Below are 16647 nucleotides of genomic sequence, written 5' to 3'. Positions count from 1 at the left end.
TGTACATTTGTCCGGCGCTCTCAGGCAGTGGAGGGAACACACAAGCAGGGCGCAATATCTTCAATTGTCCGTCTCTCCAGAACGAGATGCTCGAGTGTGAACAGCAAGAGCGCCAGGATCAGGGTGATTTGCCAGTCTCGCGGTTGGCTCACAAATCTCCGACGGAGGTTGGGCGAGCGGATGCGATTGACCAGCTGACCATTTATTGGCGTTCGCCACGATGATCACCCTAGGCTACCCTCAGCCCAGCCGTGTATCATGCGAATTGCAAGGAACAGCTTACGCCGAGGGGTGGGCGCGAGTGAGCACGACTGCGACGCTGTGACAATCGAAGATCCAGGTTGCCGGGCACGAGATTTGAAATTGGTCCAGAGGAGAGACGGTCATACAACACTTGAGCAAGCTTGTCGCACGCCTTGTACCGTCCTGAGCTTGAGACTGTCAACACCTGTAGTCTCACATTAAGCCTGAGGTCGGCCACCAGTTCATCGCCACTCTGCTAAGACAATGCACGGGCCATGGGTTCTCTGCAGTTGCGAGACTAGTCCTTAGCAACACGTAGGCGGCACGTGCATTGCGCTGCGAATTTGAACTTTGAAGCGCTGACGATGCAGATCTCCTGGTCATGTCGTGCATCATTGACGTGCTTGTGCAAGCGCCACAGTGCGTTCAATGTCCGGCCGGAGGCGCATTCAACATCATCGCGCTGAAGAGCGCTGCTGTATGTCGCTACAATTCATGTATCATGTGAGCATGGTGCATTGGCTCAGTAGTGAGCTCCTGACAAATTGATCCTTGGTCCGTGGGGGAGTGCATGTTGACGTGAGAAAAAGCGCGTGTATTGTTTGTTCAGCGGTTGAGTGCGGCGAGTGGCATGCGTTGGGAAGCAATGCAAAGTCCGAGCTGCGCCCATCCGGGTATCTCGAATTGCACGAGGTCGCTGTAGTTTTCTGCAGGGGGCCAGTACCAGCGAGACCGCAGTGGCAGATGACGACCGCTGGCTGAAACGACAGCAATGCCTCTAATCAGCATTGCGAAGTTTCAGCACCTAGACCAAGAGCGGCCACAGACGTCAGTGCTCCTAGGCGGCATGCATCAGTTGCAGGTCTGACATGGGTCATCGAGTCCTTGCCGAGCTCAACATACTGCGGGCTGCATCTACAGACACAGCGTGCAGCATGCTGTCGGGAACCAACTTGTCCAGGCAGGGGTAGACAAAAAGGACGACTTGCTTCAACGTGGGCGTCCAAGTTCGGCAAGTCTTGCTTCTCAGGCACATTTCCGTCACGTGCGGGCACGATGGCATCAGAAGATGTCGAGTCCTGTGGAGGAGCAAGTGGCGGTGAAAGGGTGCCTGAGATTGCCAACGGAGAACTGCAGCCATCCGCAATGTCCCAATCGTCTTCTAGAAGACAGCAAATGAGACATGTCTACTTCATTGTGGCGATGGCGACGCATGGCGCAACGCTGGCCGCACATGATCGACTCCCATCGGGCACAGCAGTCGCTCTTCCCTTTGTGGTTGCTACGCGCGTAGAGGGTTCTGGTATATCTTTGGACTAGCAGGAGTCGACTGGTATCCAATGGTTTTTGCGCGGGTCAGCTCTCAGCTTCGGTGGATGATCTTCGGAGCTTCCATTTCGACCGCATTGTCGACGAGACAGCTTAAAGCGGCCCTCTGGCGAGCTAACTTTATCGTCGTGTTGGCTGTGGAATGTGAACATGTGTGGACGCGCCAGACAGCCAGCGGTTGTGTTTCTCGCGGTTGCAACGAGCAGGCCTTGGCGGCACGTGCACGCGCTAGGGCGGAGGCGATTGGCTGGGTTAGCGAAGCGACCTCACACTTCGCCTCTTCTCCATCTGCCTGCATGATGGCTGACATGGATTCACGATCGAAGCAAGGCACACTCGGGCGGGACTGCGCAATACACTTGCAGCCAGAAGAGCCCGCTATGAGTGGGGGCCCGGCCTGAAACGGGAAGGAACATCGCGGACTCCTCGTCGGCGTGAACAGCGACGCGCTCGACGGTCATCAGTCAAACAGGGATCAGCAGGATCACGACGGCTCCAATGATTTCGAACAAAGAACGCCGACCCCGAAGCGCTTGGACCTGAGATGGGACTGCTGGCGCGGTGCCCGCTGCACCTATTGCGCAAGCGTGGCGGCTTGTAGCGCCAGATTACATGACGGGGGTTCTTGCTGTGAGGAGCGGACGCTGAACTGTCAGCGATTCGCGTGACTCGCTGCAGGCGCCCCAGAAGCCGTGGTCTTTGTGACAGGTATATTCTGCGCTGATTAGCTGACCAGACCGACGACTGTTGGGACCTGCCGGCTAGTCTGGTGGCAGCAAGCAGCAGGTCGCATGCGGTGCACCGGGACGCGGGCCGATCGGAAGACTGCCAGGGCAGCTGCTCTGGTAGGTCCATTCAGCGTGTGGTTGTGGTTGTCAACGCTGCGCCAATCCTCCAGATGGTCCATGGGCCGATCATACACACCGGGTTCTGGAGGTGGAGGGCGGGCTCCTTTGATGGATCGCGCAGACAGCGGGCCTAAGCGGAGCGATGCATCTTGCAATCAGTACAGACGTTGGTTTGCTGTGTTGAGTCAAAGCGGGAGCTGGCGCCAAACATTCGTGCGCGGCTGTCCTCGTGGAGCCTACGTACGCTCAGCATTGCGATGTGGCAGTGTGCAAGGAGAAGCGCAACGACTGGGCTGTATTCACACGTACGGGCCAGGCTCATCACCTCCTGGCTTCGGGGATCGAAATAGGGCGCATTCGAACAGCAGACTAGCCATGCAGCTGTCCACTGCGACCTGCGAGGCGGCAATGTGGCCTGAGCGCTACTCAATACGATGAATACTCTGAGGCTGACCTCGACCCAGCGAGTTGGTAACGATAGCCAGACTTGGTAGTCAGTCTCTGCTGCCGGCCAAGGTCGGTCATGACGCCTGTTAGAAGTAGGACACCACGGCCGGCGATCCTTAGCAAGTAGACGCGGATCTTGCTGCTTCCTCCCAAACAACATCTTGTCTTGCTGGGTCATATCAAAACCCGGCGCAGAGATCCTGTGCCTCTTTAACTTTGCTACCGGCTCACTGCCACTCTAATACTTCTTCTTTGTCCACAGCCTCACCCGCTGTCCGCCACAGAGTAATACTACTGGGGTGACACGAACACGCCCGGACTCAGATCTCTCTGACAACCACCGCACCACCCTGCAGACTCATCAGACACCTTCCACCATCGACATATATCGGCATCAGGCACATTCGCACTCGTTCGACGACCCACTGTTCAACAGCCTGGCCATCTGCCGCACACCATTGGGCCATAAGGGGAACCATCAGCACCAATCTAGGTCTTGCACCACGGTGCGACGACAGCCAGAACAAAGCTCCAGGAAGGACTTGGTCTCTTGTCGGACGCTGTCTCAGACGGCGAGGCAGCTGACATAAAGCTTTGCAGTAAGTACAGTACACACTCTCTGCGCCAGCAAAATGCTCCTCAGCGGCAGAGGGCGTTGCGATGCCTTCTGGCACAACAGCGACGGGCAGGTTCCTGGCACAGAACATGATCGAATTTCGAGGCATTGCGTGTGCCGTGTCCAAGCACTTACCCGTTGCGGCATGTCGCAATATGGGGACTTTGATACTCCTGGCGCTGCTCTGCTTCGACGATGCAAACCGCTACGAGAACCCTGCGCTCCTGAAACTATCGCAAGCGTCGTGCACAGTGCAAAGCTTGCTAACGAATTGCTAGGTTGGAAAGACAGATCAGCCGACGTCGAAAGAAACACCTCCTAGGCATCGCCGTTCTGAACTCAAACCGAGTTTGAGTACAGCTTCCCGCAAGCCTGCGCTGAGCGCCGCTGCAGAGTCTCAACCGGTTCCTGCTCTATATCGCACCTCATTCGTGCGTTAGCGATTGTTTCGTCATCGCGCTCAAACGCTGCAGCCGGCCCGAAGAGCGGATCCCATTGCCTCGAAAGCTTTGGCCAGCTCCGTTCCATCGGCACGCGGGCAACGGTCTAGGTGTCTTGACATCTATCACAAATTGACTTGCGACGCAGAGCGTCGTTGGTTCTGGTCTGCGCCAAGCGCGACGAGTAGACCATCCAAGGGCGAAATTCGCAGGCACTGAAGAACGACACTCGGTCATCTCAATGACCTCTGTGATGAAGATGGAGCAAGGTAAGCTAAGGTGCGGATCCTAGCACATGCAGCGTACATTCTCGAGCCCACCACCCCCATTGCCATTCGTCCACACAGGGCCGATGCATCACAGATTGGCAGAAAGCGACCAGGCATCTCACAAGCCCAGTTTGCGTTACGTCTGATGTGCAACGACGTCGAACTGCCCCAGGCGTTTGTTCGGCGTCGAAGAACATCTGTGTGAACGCAAACAGCTGGCATCAGCAGCAGCGTTGTGCAACGCTGGGCGGCGCAACGATCTCACGTGCGGAGGCGCACTCAACGGTCGGCAGCGCTGCATCCAATATCTGCAGTGCTGTTATCGCTCTGCAGGAGTCGGCCGTGGCGGCGCTGCAACGGGAGACGCCATGCTAACGTGTCGACGCAGGACCCATGCTCCAGCAGTACATTCCTCCCGTTCCGATCGATCATCATTCTCATCTTTCGGAACACGACTACAGCGACCAATACGCCGGCCACGCACACTCCACGTACACGACGAGCGGCGCTGTCGACCACCTGCGCCGCCACGGCTCCGCTTCCATCCAGACGCCCGCCCCGTTCGCATTCCCCGGCGCAAATGGCGGCGCTGGAGCTCGCTTCGACCCGGCTCGCGGCGTGGCGCCAGAGAGCAGCAGCAGGTAAGTGCAGCGTGCTCTCCTATTATTGGCGCTGGATGAGGCGAGCATCCCGGCACGCTTCGCCCACGCAACCTGGGTGCATCATCAGTCGATGCGGATTTGCGCTGGACGCTCCCCGGGAATGTCGCCCATCGCGGCACCTCTGGTTTGGTACACACACATGTGTCTCCCAGCAGCTGCAGCGCCGGCCAACCAGCAGCGGCGTCGCACGACGACCCGGCAGGGCGGGCGTCCAGCGCATTAACCGGTGTGCTCTGCTGCCTCTGCCTCTGCGCTGCCTCTGGCTGCCTCGTCCTGCGCCTCCCATCACACGGCGGGTGATGTCACGCGAGGCTAGGCGCTGCACCGCTGCAGAGTGCGCGCCGGCACCGACTGTCACCTGCGACACGTTACACACCCTCTGCGCCCCCTCAGCTCCTGCCTGCCCACCCTGCTCTGCCCTCCCTCTCCCACTGCTGCTGCGTGTGTGCGCCGTCCTGAGACGTCGCGGGCTAACGCGAAGCTTATCTGCAGCTATCAGACGTCCAACGCCTTCACGGACTCGAGCTCCATCAGCTCGCCCTCCAGCGCCGCCTCGTCGTCGCTCGCTTACACCAACTACCCTCACTGCACCACCAGCATTCCCACCTTCGCCGGCCCTGTGCAACATCCCCAGGCGTTCGCGCAACACCCCTCGTATGCCAGCAAGCGGGAACTGCCAAAGTGAGTGCACAGCGTCCGCGCCCGCGGTGCCCTCGCGGCCCACAGCTCACGGGTGTTGACAGTCTCGACAGTATTGGCACTGGTATGCCGCCGCCTGCCAACCCGATCCGATCGTCCTTCTCCAGCTCAGCAGCCGACCGCGACGCTTACCCCCATTCGACTCCTTACCTAGCTCGATCGCAGCTCTCGCCCGGCTCCACGCCTGCTTACCCATCCTTCGCAGACACCCCCAGGAGCGGTCTTGGACTCAACAGCCTGTCACTGTCCAACACCGCCTATGCTCCTGGTACGATGGCCTCATCACCGACGTACGGCGGCCAACAGCATGAGTGCGGCAACTTCCCGTGGCCGACGCTCGAGATACATGCCGAGATGACCTGCGAAGGCCAGTCAGTCACACCCGAGGTCCACGCCAAAGTCGAAAAGGGCTTCTTCCTTTCCAACGTCGACTCAAAGTGGACGTGCTACAGACGGAACTACTTCTCCGTACAATGTAGCTTCGAGTTGCACCCGAACATCAACAATGGCCGCATGCACCTCAAACGAACGAATAACAAGCACACCGAGGCCATCCAGGCCATGGGTATGCGACTGTCTGCCGCCGTAGATGGCTCCGGGGGTAAGGCCATCGAGTTAGTTCAGCACACCCCGAAGCGCGACAATGGGCCAAAGAACAAGATCGACGTCACCAAGGTTCTTCCGCACCCATCGGCGAACCGGAACGACCATAGCGTGACGGCACATGGTGTGTATGGTATGTCCACTTACCATACCACGGGTCAAGTGACTGGTCCATTCTTGCCATTGCAAAGTACTGGAGCCGACACTGCATCGGCTCCCGCGCAAGCGTCAAGCTTGACCGCCACGTCGTACGGCTACGCAGGCGGATCAACACATCTGCCACTTCCAGGCCAGAACATCACGCACACATTCGAGCGAGTTCAATTCAAGCAGGCCACCGCAAACAATGGGAAACGCCGCGCATCACAACAGTATTTCCATCTCATTGTCGAGCTCTTCGCCGATGTTCGGCCAGATGGAGCCAGCGATCCGACCTGGGTGAAGGTTGCGCATCGCGTCAGTGAGAAGATCGTAGTTCGCGGTCGCAGCCCTAGCCACTACCAAAACGAAGGCCATCATCAAAATGGCCGCAGTGGCAGCACAAGTGGCGGCAGTGGGCATGGTGCAGGAGGTACCTCTACCTTTGGAAATCTGACAACAGGAGCATTCCGCCAGTCGACAACTTCATACGCCGGCGGCCTGAGTGGCTCAAATTACCGCTCGTATGCTTATGGTTATCAGGCGTCGCCGGAACATTCCAGCAGCGCCTCGAGCATCGATGGCGGTGCTGACAACGAATATCAAGCCGATTCTGTCATGTCCGACGCAGAGAGAAATGACATTCAGACCCACGAAGGCTACCGCTACTACCCGGGTCCACTATACGAAGGCGTACAACCAGGCCTTCCTCTGCCCAAGATTGAGAGCGCTGCCCGGTACTCCACTGAGCCTTCACAGTGGGCAGTCAAATACGAGTCGTCCGATGCCTTACCTGGAGCATCTTGGGCACAGCCTGTCGGCGGCATCGGAAGATTCCAGGGCGTCGAGTCAAGTCGTGGATACTACTCGGATCAGCTCGCCGCCGCATACTCCTGAGGGAAGCATCACATGACTGGCACTATCTTCTGGTGCATCTGCTTCGGACCACGCAAGACACTTCTTTTCTTATGTTCGCATGTGCTGCGTTCGTCACAAACCCACCAATTGTGTCAAATAGTGCTGGCGCTGGACGCACTTGGTATGTGTCGCTCAACACAGCGACACCGTGCCCGTTGTTGCTTCTTTTGCGCGACTTGAGTTCACTTCTTCACAATACCCCTTGTTGGCGAGGAGCCTCAAGCATCTTTTAATGACAGGGACATGAGACTGAGATAACACGATCACTATTCAGAAATTGCGTCGAGCGTTTCAGCGACGGGTTGTTTTCAAGAGGAGGTTCAAGGGCCCAAGCAAGCTCGCACAGGAGTCCTACGGCGTATACGGCAAGCATGGTTGAACAGGACGCAAAATGATGGCCACAGAACATAATGTGGCTACTTGGTTTTCTTTTTTCTTTTCCTACGATGTAACGAGGTTCGAGATGGATATCGACAGCAACAGCAACAGACAACAGGGTGTTATTGAGGGATAGAGCATGGAGCATGGTTCTGGATTGCATGACAGAATGATAACGAGACCGAGAGAGAGGAGCTAGTGAGAGATTATTGCGCAAGAAGTGATGCGAGATGAATCAGATGAAATGCGAGTCAAGCACAGCGGAACAGATGGAACAACGAGCTGCCTGCTTGGTGGCGGCTCTGAATTACCGGCTAATGTTGAACGAGATTCGTGACGAGAGGGTGGCCTGATTGTATACTGGGGGCGGCTGGATGAATTAGTTAGCTCTCTCTCTTCAGCCCCTAGCGTTTTTGCGTGCTTGACTGAAATGCAGGAGGCCCCTTACCTCAACTTCAGACCTCAACGGAAACAGCTTTCTCCACTTTTTGATCTCACTATCTGATCCCGCTGACAACTCCACTTTTGATCAGATGCACATCACCCACATGATGCTCAGAGGGTCCAGACGGTCGATTTCCACAAGCTTGGCTTCCGCCGCTGATGGTATTTCTACGTAGGTATGCTGCTGATGTTACATGCTGCATCGAAAGCGGGGACTGCTACTCTTCCCAATTTATGAGCTATCGATTTGCATACTACCTCCCGCTACACGGGAAACCGGCACCTGAATGCTGTTCTTCCTCCCACATCACCCCAGCCCAGTACATACACTACAACATACTATACGGCAGACTACCGAGCTTCTGCTGCAAAACCTCCGCAGTCAAACGCCACAAATTCTCCCCCAGCTCCTCATTCTCCGCCTGCGAAGAAACAGCTGTAACCTTACGATCTGGAACAATATATTTCCCGTCAATCCCCTCTTTGCTAATATCTCCACTCGTAGCCGCAAAAAGCGCGGACCTACAACCCTCGTCCACGGGCTCTTTCATGAATGGCCGCACGGCTTTAACTCCAATTTTCCCGAGAGTCCCGTATGCTTCTACGGCTTGGTCTTGCTGATCAGTTTTCACGGCTCCCGGGTGTGTGGCGTTGATCCATGGCGCTGATCCGGGTTTTAAGCCCAGCTCGCCTGCGCCTCGTTCTTTGCGACGAACCATTGCGCGGACGAGCAGGATTTGGGCTAGTTTTGTGCGGTTGTAGAGGCGCATGGGACCGATGTCTTGGTTGATTTCGGTGAGACTTTCAAATTTTGTGTCTGAGGTTGCGCCGCGGTGGAGGTCGGAGGATTGGAGGACTAGGCGTGAGTCTGGGGTTTGGAGGAGGAGGGGGAGGAGGATCATGGTGATGTGGTGTTGGGCGAAGACGTTTACTTGCATGTGTGTGTCCAGGCCGTTTTTGGATTCGGCGTATTTTCCGACGCCTAGGCCTGCGTTTAGTACCAGTGCGTCGAGTCTTGTGAGTTCTTCGCGGAGTCGGTTTGCGACTTCATTTGTCTGTTGGAGATCTTCAAGATCGCATTGCACGGCGTGGACTTTGGTGACATCTCCATATTTCTTGAGAGCTTCTTGAGCTTCTTCCAAGTGCTCTTCCTTTTTGGAAAGAATATACAAAGCTGCGGGATTATGTTGAAGGATATGAGCGCAGATGCCGAAGCCGATTCCTGCACTTCCGCCGGTGACGACGTAGACTTTGCCAGAGAGATCTGGGATGCCGTTGTTTGGTTCGAATGTGTTGCTGCTGAGTGGTGACATGATTGCGATTTTGATTTTCTATCACGAAAGCGTCTGATCTTTGGGACGTACTTGCCATCTCGATACAGGCGTATGTAAACCACCAAATGGCCACTTACACTTACTGACGTCAAGACTCATTGGAGTCGTGATGTGCGATGGAGTGCATGGAGCTTGTTGACGTGGATATACTGTCAGTTGCAGAGCTTCCAAACATCGAATTGTGCACCTTGCAATGGTGCAATGTTAGTTCTTATGGAGAACAATGATTATGCTCCCACCATCATGTTGATGTGAAGTCTTGAGAGAGTTTGAGGGCTTCGAAGTTACACTTTTCGAATCGGTCCGTCGCGGTCCGGTTCTTCCACGTGCGTTTCACAGATGGAAGCAAGACCAAGTACACCTTCCTCGATACTTCTGAGCATATTCCAGCAAGCTCGAAGAAGACAATTCGCCTCTCTCAGCTCATATGGGGCTTAATGTGGGAAGCGTTTGATACCAACACCATCACGGCGATGCCTCGCTTGGTATTTGACCCCCGTCGCTCGTATAGCTCGTAACGTCGTCGATTCTGCGCGGCTGAACTCTCACAATCCAACACGGTGATGAGATAGGGTATTGTTTCATACCTGGACTTCGTTCGTCTTCTTTCTGCTCCATATACTCTCTATCGCATAGCATATTCCGCTGGAACTCTCCGGGCCCCGCCACACCGGTGGCTGTACCCAACATGTTCGAGCTGCTGGCCTCCAGAGGCGTCTGGTATGCCACAGCGGCCATCGCATCGATATGCGTAATTCAATTTTTTCGGAGACTACATTTCCAGCGCAGTATCATGAAAGGCTTGCCGTCGCCGCCACAAAACTACTTCCTGGGCTCGCTCATATCCATGGGAAAGGTTCTCGCCACCCAGCCGAGGGACGCCGCACCACAGACGTACATGCATTGTCTGAAGGAACATTACAAGTTGGGAGACTTGATCTATTTCGACCCGTGGCCTTTAGGTCCGCCGTTGATGGCCATCTTCAACACCGAAATGCTGAATCAAGTTGTACTTGAGAACCATTTTCCGAAGCATCCACTTGTGAGAGGTGAGTCGAGTACGCAAGTGTCGAGATCTTGTTACTGACGTACGTCCGCGTCGTAGAATTCATCTGGAATTTCGGAGGCCCTGCAAATCTGGTCAGCGAAGACGGAGCAGTCTGGAAACGATGGAGGAGTGCATTCAACCCAGGTTTCTCCTCCAGCCATCTCATGACTCAGGTGCCTGCAATCGTCAAAGAATGCGAAGTTTTCTGCGATATCATGGCTCAGCACGCGAAGAACAACGATCTCTTCCGCATGGAACAAGCTACCACAAAACTCACAGTCAACGTCATTGGCCGTATCGTTCTTGACATCGATCTGAATGCACAGCGCGGAGCAAACGTGCTAGTGGATGCTTTCAATTCGCAAGTCCGATGGCAAGCCAAAGGAGCCCAATTCCAGCCGAGTGAGCTATGGGATATTCGGAGACCCATCATCCAAAGATACAATAACTACAAGATGAACCAATACGTCGGCGCCCGTCTTGACGAACGTTTCGCTGGCCGTCAGAGCAGAGGTCGCTCGAAGCATGTCATTGATCTGGCACTGGAAACGTATCTCAAGGAGAAGAAGGGCAGCGGCGCCAATGTTGACGAAATGAAAGAACTAGATGCCGAATTCAAGGAAGCGGCGATCAGCAACGTCAAGACAATGCTCTTCGCGGGACACGATACCACAAGCTCTACCATCTGCTACGCATACTACTACCTCGCCAAATCACCAGACTGTCTCGCCAAAATCAAACAGGAACACGAAGAAGTCTTCGGTCCAGATCCAAGCCAAGTCGCCGAAAAGATCATCGCAGAACCACATCTACTCAACAAGCTCGAATACACATTAGCCGTAACGAAAGAGGTCCTGCGACTAGACAGTCCGGCCAGTACAATCAGACTGGGCCGGCCTGGCTACACTCTTCACAACCCTGACACGGGAGAGAATATGCCGACTGAGAACTTCATGATCTGGCCTGTGAACGTAGGACTGCATCGAAATCCAAGGTACTGGCCTGAACCGGACAAATTCGACCCTGACCGCTTCGTGCCCGGATCGGCAGTCTACGCGCAGAATAACAAGGAGGCTTGGGTACCTTTTAGCAAGGGCTCGAGAAATTGTAAGTTTCACCACTTTGCTTCTCCCGATTTTAGGTCGGAAATCTCCATGCTGACACTCTCTCAATCGCAGGCATCGGCCAGGAACTCGCAATCATAGAGACCAAGATTATTCTGGCGATGACTTTGCGGACATTCGACTTCGAAGCAGCGTATGACGAAGTAGGGAAACTGAAAGGCGACAGAAGTGGATATCCGAGCTCGACAACTGGCGTGCAGACACAGTTTGGCGAAAGGGCGTATCAGATCCAATTGGGGACAGCAAAGCCTGCGGAAGGAATGCCTTGTCGTCTAACTTTGCTCGAGCAGAAATCGTAAAAAGGAGTGAGAATCATGTACAGATATTGGCGAAGACTGCTTGGAACGCAGCTCCCAATCACAAATCATCAGGTCAAACCCTCATTCAAACTGCCGCTCCGCAAGTGTATGCCAATCCAACTTCTGACTCTGCGTCTCAACCTCCGTCGACTTCGAATGGATGACGCCTAGTCAATCTGCACATCAGAATCGCGAGGGGCGAAAGTCCGCTGCGCCCACTTCTTCAACCGCTCTCGCTTTCCTGCACGTTCCGCTCCTGGCGAGGCAGCTTCTGTCGTATGAGCAGTCTTTGGCGACATATCTACATCGAAAGTATGGCGAAGGACTCCTTGGTTGTCAAACTCCGCTTTGTGGCATAGTCACCAGTCCGTAATCCATTCTCGCGCTCCACTGTCCCAGAATTCATCACAGGCGGCTTTGAGGCCAAAGTTCGGTCGTAGGTCTTCCTTTTTGAGAGGGTCTCTGTTTGCATGTTAGGTTTATTTGCGCCAAATCGATTGAGCTTCGGACGAAGATTCTCAGCGCCAGTGACTTACCTCGTCAAAGGATCCGTAGGCGTGCGTTTCAAATGCTCCAGTATCGTCGCTCGCTCATACGAATGCCCATTTTTCGTCATGACCGGGTCATGCATAGGTTCAAAGGTAATCATATCGATCAAATGATCGGGAATCTCACGCGGTTTGTTGTTCTGTGGATCGGCAATTTCGAAGACTGTGCGTAAGGTATTACTCTTATCCTCGTAGAGCTTCCGGATTTCTTCACTTCGTTCCGAAGCTTCAACTTGACCAAGTTCGCCACGATGCAGCTGTGCGGCGATCTCATCAGTCTCCTGCTGTCGTTGCCTTTCGAGCGTTTCTTCCAGTTCGGCTCGAAGCTCGCCTTGTCGCTTCAGTCGTTCTCGATCCCGAGCTCGGAACTTTTCTTTTTTGCATCTGAGGACGAAATTTGAGAAAGTTTGGAGATCTTGCGGGCTAATTTTCGCTGCGGGCGCTGGATGTAAGACTTGCTCGTAGGCTTTCAGTGCTGAGGAAAGTGCTTCATGAGGATGATGCATCGCCAGTTGCGCTTGCGCCAAGAAGTACCATGCCTTGTGGTTCTGCCCATTCGGTCCAGTGATTTCTATTGATTTGAGACAATCGTTTACCACATCATCCCATTTCTGTAGCTTCAGGCGGACATTGGCGCGATTCGTGAAGATTAACGGATTCCGCGAGTACTTCTGGACTGCCTGCTGCCTATTAGTAATCGAAGTCGCATCGCGATTTGCATGACAGTCGCGCGACTCTTCTTGCGCAACATTGTGCAAGCAACTCGACAGGCAGTACTTACTTGTGTGTAAAAGTCCTCGGCCTCGTGGTACTCCCCATTCCGGAAGGCAACATTGCCTTTCTCTTTGAGTTGCTCTGCCAAGTATGACATTCTTGGATGGGCGCACGCTTGCCTGTTCTTGTTATATGTTCAAGCGCGACATGGGAAGGCCAAAAGTACTTAGGGCGAGTGAGCGCCTAGGGATGTTGTTGCAGAGTACAGGTTGATGCAAAACATGTGTGAAACGTGAGGTTGAGTGGGGGGCTGTGCACGCGCTTTCTTCCATTTCCGGATTAAAGTTGCCGACTTATTCACTTTTCTAGAACTCGATAGAAGCAGCTTACTATATAAGACACGAGACGCCGCACATGACGGGAGCGGCTGATGTTGATAATGCGCCATGAACAAATATGATACTCGTGAACATCGGACAATTCGTCGCATTTCATAAGGCCGCAGCTCGTAATGAGCGCGGCAAAGCATCATTGCAAGCGCTAAGGTGCAATGAGGCACTTGCAATATCTATGACAGACCCAGCTCCTTGTAGAATGCCTCAGTGTTCGGCGGTCGTCCAAGGAACTGCTCTAGCGTGAGCATCTCGTCTTGACTTCCACCCTTTTCGAGCACCATGTGCCTGTAACGCCTGCCCTCCTTGCCGTTCATTGGATCAGCCTTGAAGATCGTGTAGAACATGTCTGCTGAGTACACCTGACTGGAGAGATAGCCGTAGTATCCAGCATCGTACCCACCGATCAGATGACCGAAGGTGGCTTGGCCATGGCCCCAGAGCCAACCTTCGCCAAGCGTCTCTGGTCCGTCAAGCTTGCTGATCTCGCTGCGCAACTTGTTGTACGTTTCAGAAGCGTCGAGGCCCTTGACCCAGTCGTGTGAAGGTGCTTCGTGCACGGTCATGTCAAAGATGCCAAAGTGCAGCTGGCGCAAATTAAAGAGGGCGTCGTTGACGTGGCGCGTGCTGATGATGGACTGTATGAGGTCGTCTGGCATCTCCGACTGCGCAGGCTTCTCCTTTCCGGTTTCCTTCCATGCGGCCTCGTATTCCGGTGACAGGTGCGACCAATGCTTGGAGAGCGATTTGATTTGGGATGGAGTCCAGCACCAGTTCTCCAGCATTTGGGATGGCGCCTCGACGAAGTCTCGGACAGTGGAAGTACCGTGGAAACGGCTGTACGTCGTCTTGGAAACAAGATCGTGAATGCCGTGCCCTAATTCGTGGAAGAGTGTGACAACCTCGTCATGCTTAAGCAGGGAAGGCTTCTTCGGTGTTGGCTTGCTGAAGTTGCAAACAAGAGCAGTAGCAGGATAGCGTCGTGTGCCGTTCTCAGTCATGAAGCCTGGCTGGATGTTAAAGTTTGCCGCGTGACCATATTTGCCTTCACGTGGGAAGAGGTCAAGATACAAATAGCCAACGAAGCCGCCGCCTTCACTCTCATCATCCCAGACAGAGAAGACTTGGACGTCGGGGTGCCAAACGATATCATCGCCCTTCCCCGTCTCTGAAATCTGGTCGCGATGCTCGCCTTGTACTTCGACAAAGTGCAGTCCGAAGATCTCTTCGAAGATGTTCAGCATGCCACTGATGGATGTCTGAATAGGGAAGTACTCAGAAATGCGGTTCTGATCGAGCTGGTAGTCGCGTTCAAGCATGAGAGTATCGTAGAATCGGTGGTCCCACAGATAGTAGTTGTCGCCATCAGCACCTTGCTTCTTCTTGAGCTCCTTGAGCTTCTCAATCTCCTTCAGGCCACCAGGTGCGAGTCTTTCGCGCAGGTCACCAAGAAAGTCGTCGACAGTCTTTGGCGTCTTGGCCATCTTATCCTCAATGCGGAAGGTAGCATGGTTGGGGTAGCCGAGCAGACGGGCACTCTCATCTCTGAGCACGATAGCCTCCTTGAACAGCTCAATGTTCTCCGGACATTTGTTTTCATTGGCAACGAATACCTTGCGCCGCGTTGCCTCGTTCTTCGCATACTTCAGCGTCGGGAAAAGGTCGGGGTACTTGAATGTCAGCCATAGCTTGCCCTCACTCGGTGTGCCTTCCTTGCCCTTCTGCAATCCGCTTGTGACATCCTCAGGTACGCCGTCTAGCTCTTCTGGTGTCAACCACAGTCCGCCCTTCTCCTCGTTGAGGTTCTTCTGAAATGTGATCGAGAGCTCAGACAGCCTCTTCTTGATCTCCTTGAAACGATCTCTATCAGGCCCAGCAGGAATGCCCAGACCCATTCGAATGTAGCCCTTGTGATCTTTCTCCAGCAACCGTCTGCTCTCAGCGTCCAACTTCTGGTCGTCCTTTTGCTTCTTGAACGCAGCATCGACAAGCTTGAAGATATCCTCGCGCATCGACGACTCGATGCTGAACTCGTCCATCAGCTTCTCGGCCTCCGTTGATGCATCTCTCAGCTTGGCATCTGTGGAAACTGCCTGGTAGAAGCCAATGATGTGTGCCTCCAGCGCCATATTGTTATCATCTTGGGCAAACGGCAGTTCGACGTTCTCGAACGTCGCCGTCTCAGGTGTGATGTCCTTGACGATTTTGTCCTGCAGTGCCTTGTTGGCGTCCAACAGGCGTTTCGTCCGCTCGATCACCGTCTCCGGAGTATGCGTGAAGACGGGTGGCGCCTGAGGCGGCTTCTTGAATGCCTTGCCCATTGTCGTCGATGTGGTGATGGGGCGTGTGGGGAAGCTGAAGGGTGCCTTTGGAACGGCGATCTGTTCCACGAGGAGCCGTAGGCGGGGCACTAGATTGTACAGCGCCACGATGAAGACCAGGCACAGGAGGGAGATGAGGAGGGGACGACGGAAGGGCGAACGCGAGGTGTAGATGCCTTTGGGAGGAGCCAGCTTGCCGGGGGTCTGAGTGACCACTCCACTTCCTTATAGGGTTCAGTATCAGCCACAGCGGCTCTGCGACACCTGAAGCCCCGACGATGCCAGACCGGGTTACGATTGTCCGGCTAGTGGTAGTTGTTGCCTCGTGCGAGTCTACAGTTGGCCTCGAGCTGCAGGTGTAGAAGAGAGATGCCAATCGGATTGAAGAGCAGCCACGAAACAACCCAGACCGCGATAGTGCCTGGGTTCAGCCGCACCGGGTGCGGTCGAAAGGTGGAGGTCAAGCCACAATGATCATGCTCCCGCCACAATGAGGGACATACAAGCCAATCGAGCACAGCGACGAACGATGATACGAGTAGACAGAGCAAACTCAGATGGACTGCATTGGTCTACTTCCGTAGGCTGGACACATCTCAGTCTCACGAAACTGAAACAATGAAGCCAAGGCATAAACAACATCCCTGCCTGCAGTTGCTCGCAAAAATACGAGATACGAAGCCTTGCCTTCAGACCACCCCCATCTCATGAGATGCACATGCACAAGGCAACATTCAGTCGTCCGATCCATATATGCACAAGACTCGGGAGCGATTAGTCGCGGCTAGGCGGCCTCTTACTTGATCAAATGACATCTCGACGGACTCTTGCCT

General features: G+C 54.5%; 5 protein-coding genes across 5 annotated transcripts; 2 read left to right on the top strand and 3 right to left on the bottom strand.

Annotated features, from left to right (window-relative positions):
• Positions 1 to 4164: 4164 nt before the first annotated feature.
• On the top strand, positions 4165 to 7191 carry RHO25_006256 (uncharacterized protein; the record flags this gene model as incomplete). Its single annotated transcript, XM_023597094.2, has 4 exons — positions 4165 to 4192; positions 4581 to 4833; positions 5347 to 5535; positions 5607 to 7191. 4 exons carry the CDS (start codon positions 4165 to 4167, stop codon positions 7189 to 7191), a joined length of 2055 nt encoding a protein of 684 aa, XP_023452531.2.
• Positions 7192 to 8363: 1172 nt separating this feature from the next.
• RHO25_006255 (uncharacterized protein) lies at positions 8364 to 9347 on the bottom strand (the record flags this gene model as incomplete). Its single annotated transcript, XM_023597093.1, has 1 exon — positions 8364 to 9347. One exon carries the CDS (start codon positions 9345 to 9347, stop codon positions 8364 to 8366), a length of 984 nt encoding a protein of 327 aa, XP_023452524.1.
• A 709-nt stretch (positions 9348 to 10056) lies between these two features.
• On the top strand, positions 10057 to 11839 carry RHO25_006254 (uncharacterized protein; the record flags this gene model as incomplete). Its single annotated transcript, XM_023597092.2, has 3 exons — positions 10057 to 10417; positions 10474 to 11523; positions 11595 to 11839. 3 exons carry the CDS (start codon positions 10057 to 10059, stop codon positions 11837 to 11839), a joined length of 1656 nt encoding a protein of 551 aa, XP_023452523.1.
• Positions 11840 to 12198: 359 nt separating this feature from the next.
• Positions 12199 to 13258, bottom strand: RHO25_006253 (uncharacterized protein; the record flags this gene model as incomplete). The annotated part of the gene is made up of 3 exons (XM_023597091.2): positions 12199 to 12301; positions 12376 to 13067; positions 13169 to 13258. 3 exons carry the CDS (start codon positions 13256 to 13258, stop codon positions 12199 to 12201), a joined length of 885 nt encoding a protein of 294 aa, XP_023452526.1.
• A 411-nt stretch (positions 13259 to 13669) lies between these two features.
• Positions 13670 to 15814, bottom strand: RHO25_006252 (uncharacterized protein; the record flags this gene model as incomplete). Its single annotated transcript, XM_023597090.2, has 1 exon — positions 13670 to 15814. The coding sequence occupies one exon, from the start codon at positions 15812 to 15814 to the stop codon at positions 13670 to 13672; it is 2145 nt and encodes a 714-aa protein (XP_023452525.1).
• Positions 15815 to 16647: the final 833 nt, after the last annotated feature.

This window comes from Cercospora beticola, chromosome 4 (assembly GCF_033473495.1).
Source record: "Cercospora beticola chromosome 4, complete sequence".
Taxonomy (NCBI): Eukaryota; Fungi; Ascomycota; class Dothideomycetes; order Mycosphaerellales; family Mycosphaerellaceae; genus Cercospora; species Cercospora beticola.
The sequence above is the reverse complement of the archived record's forward strand: the minus strand, read 5'-3'. Positions and strand labels throughout refer to the sequence as shown.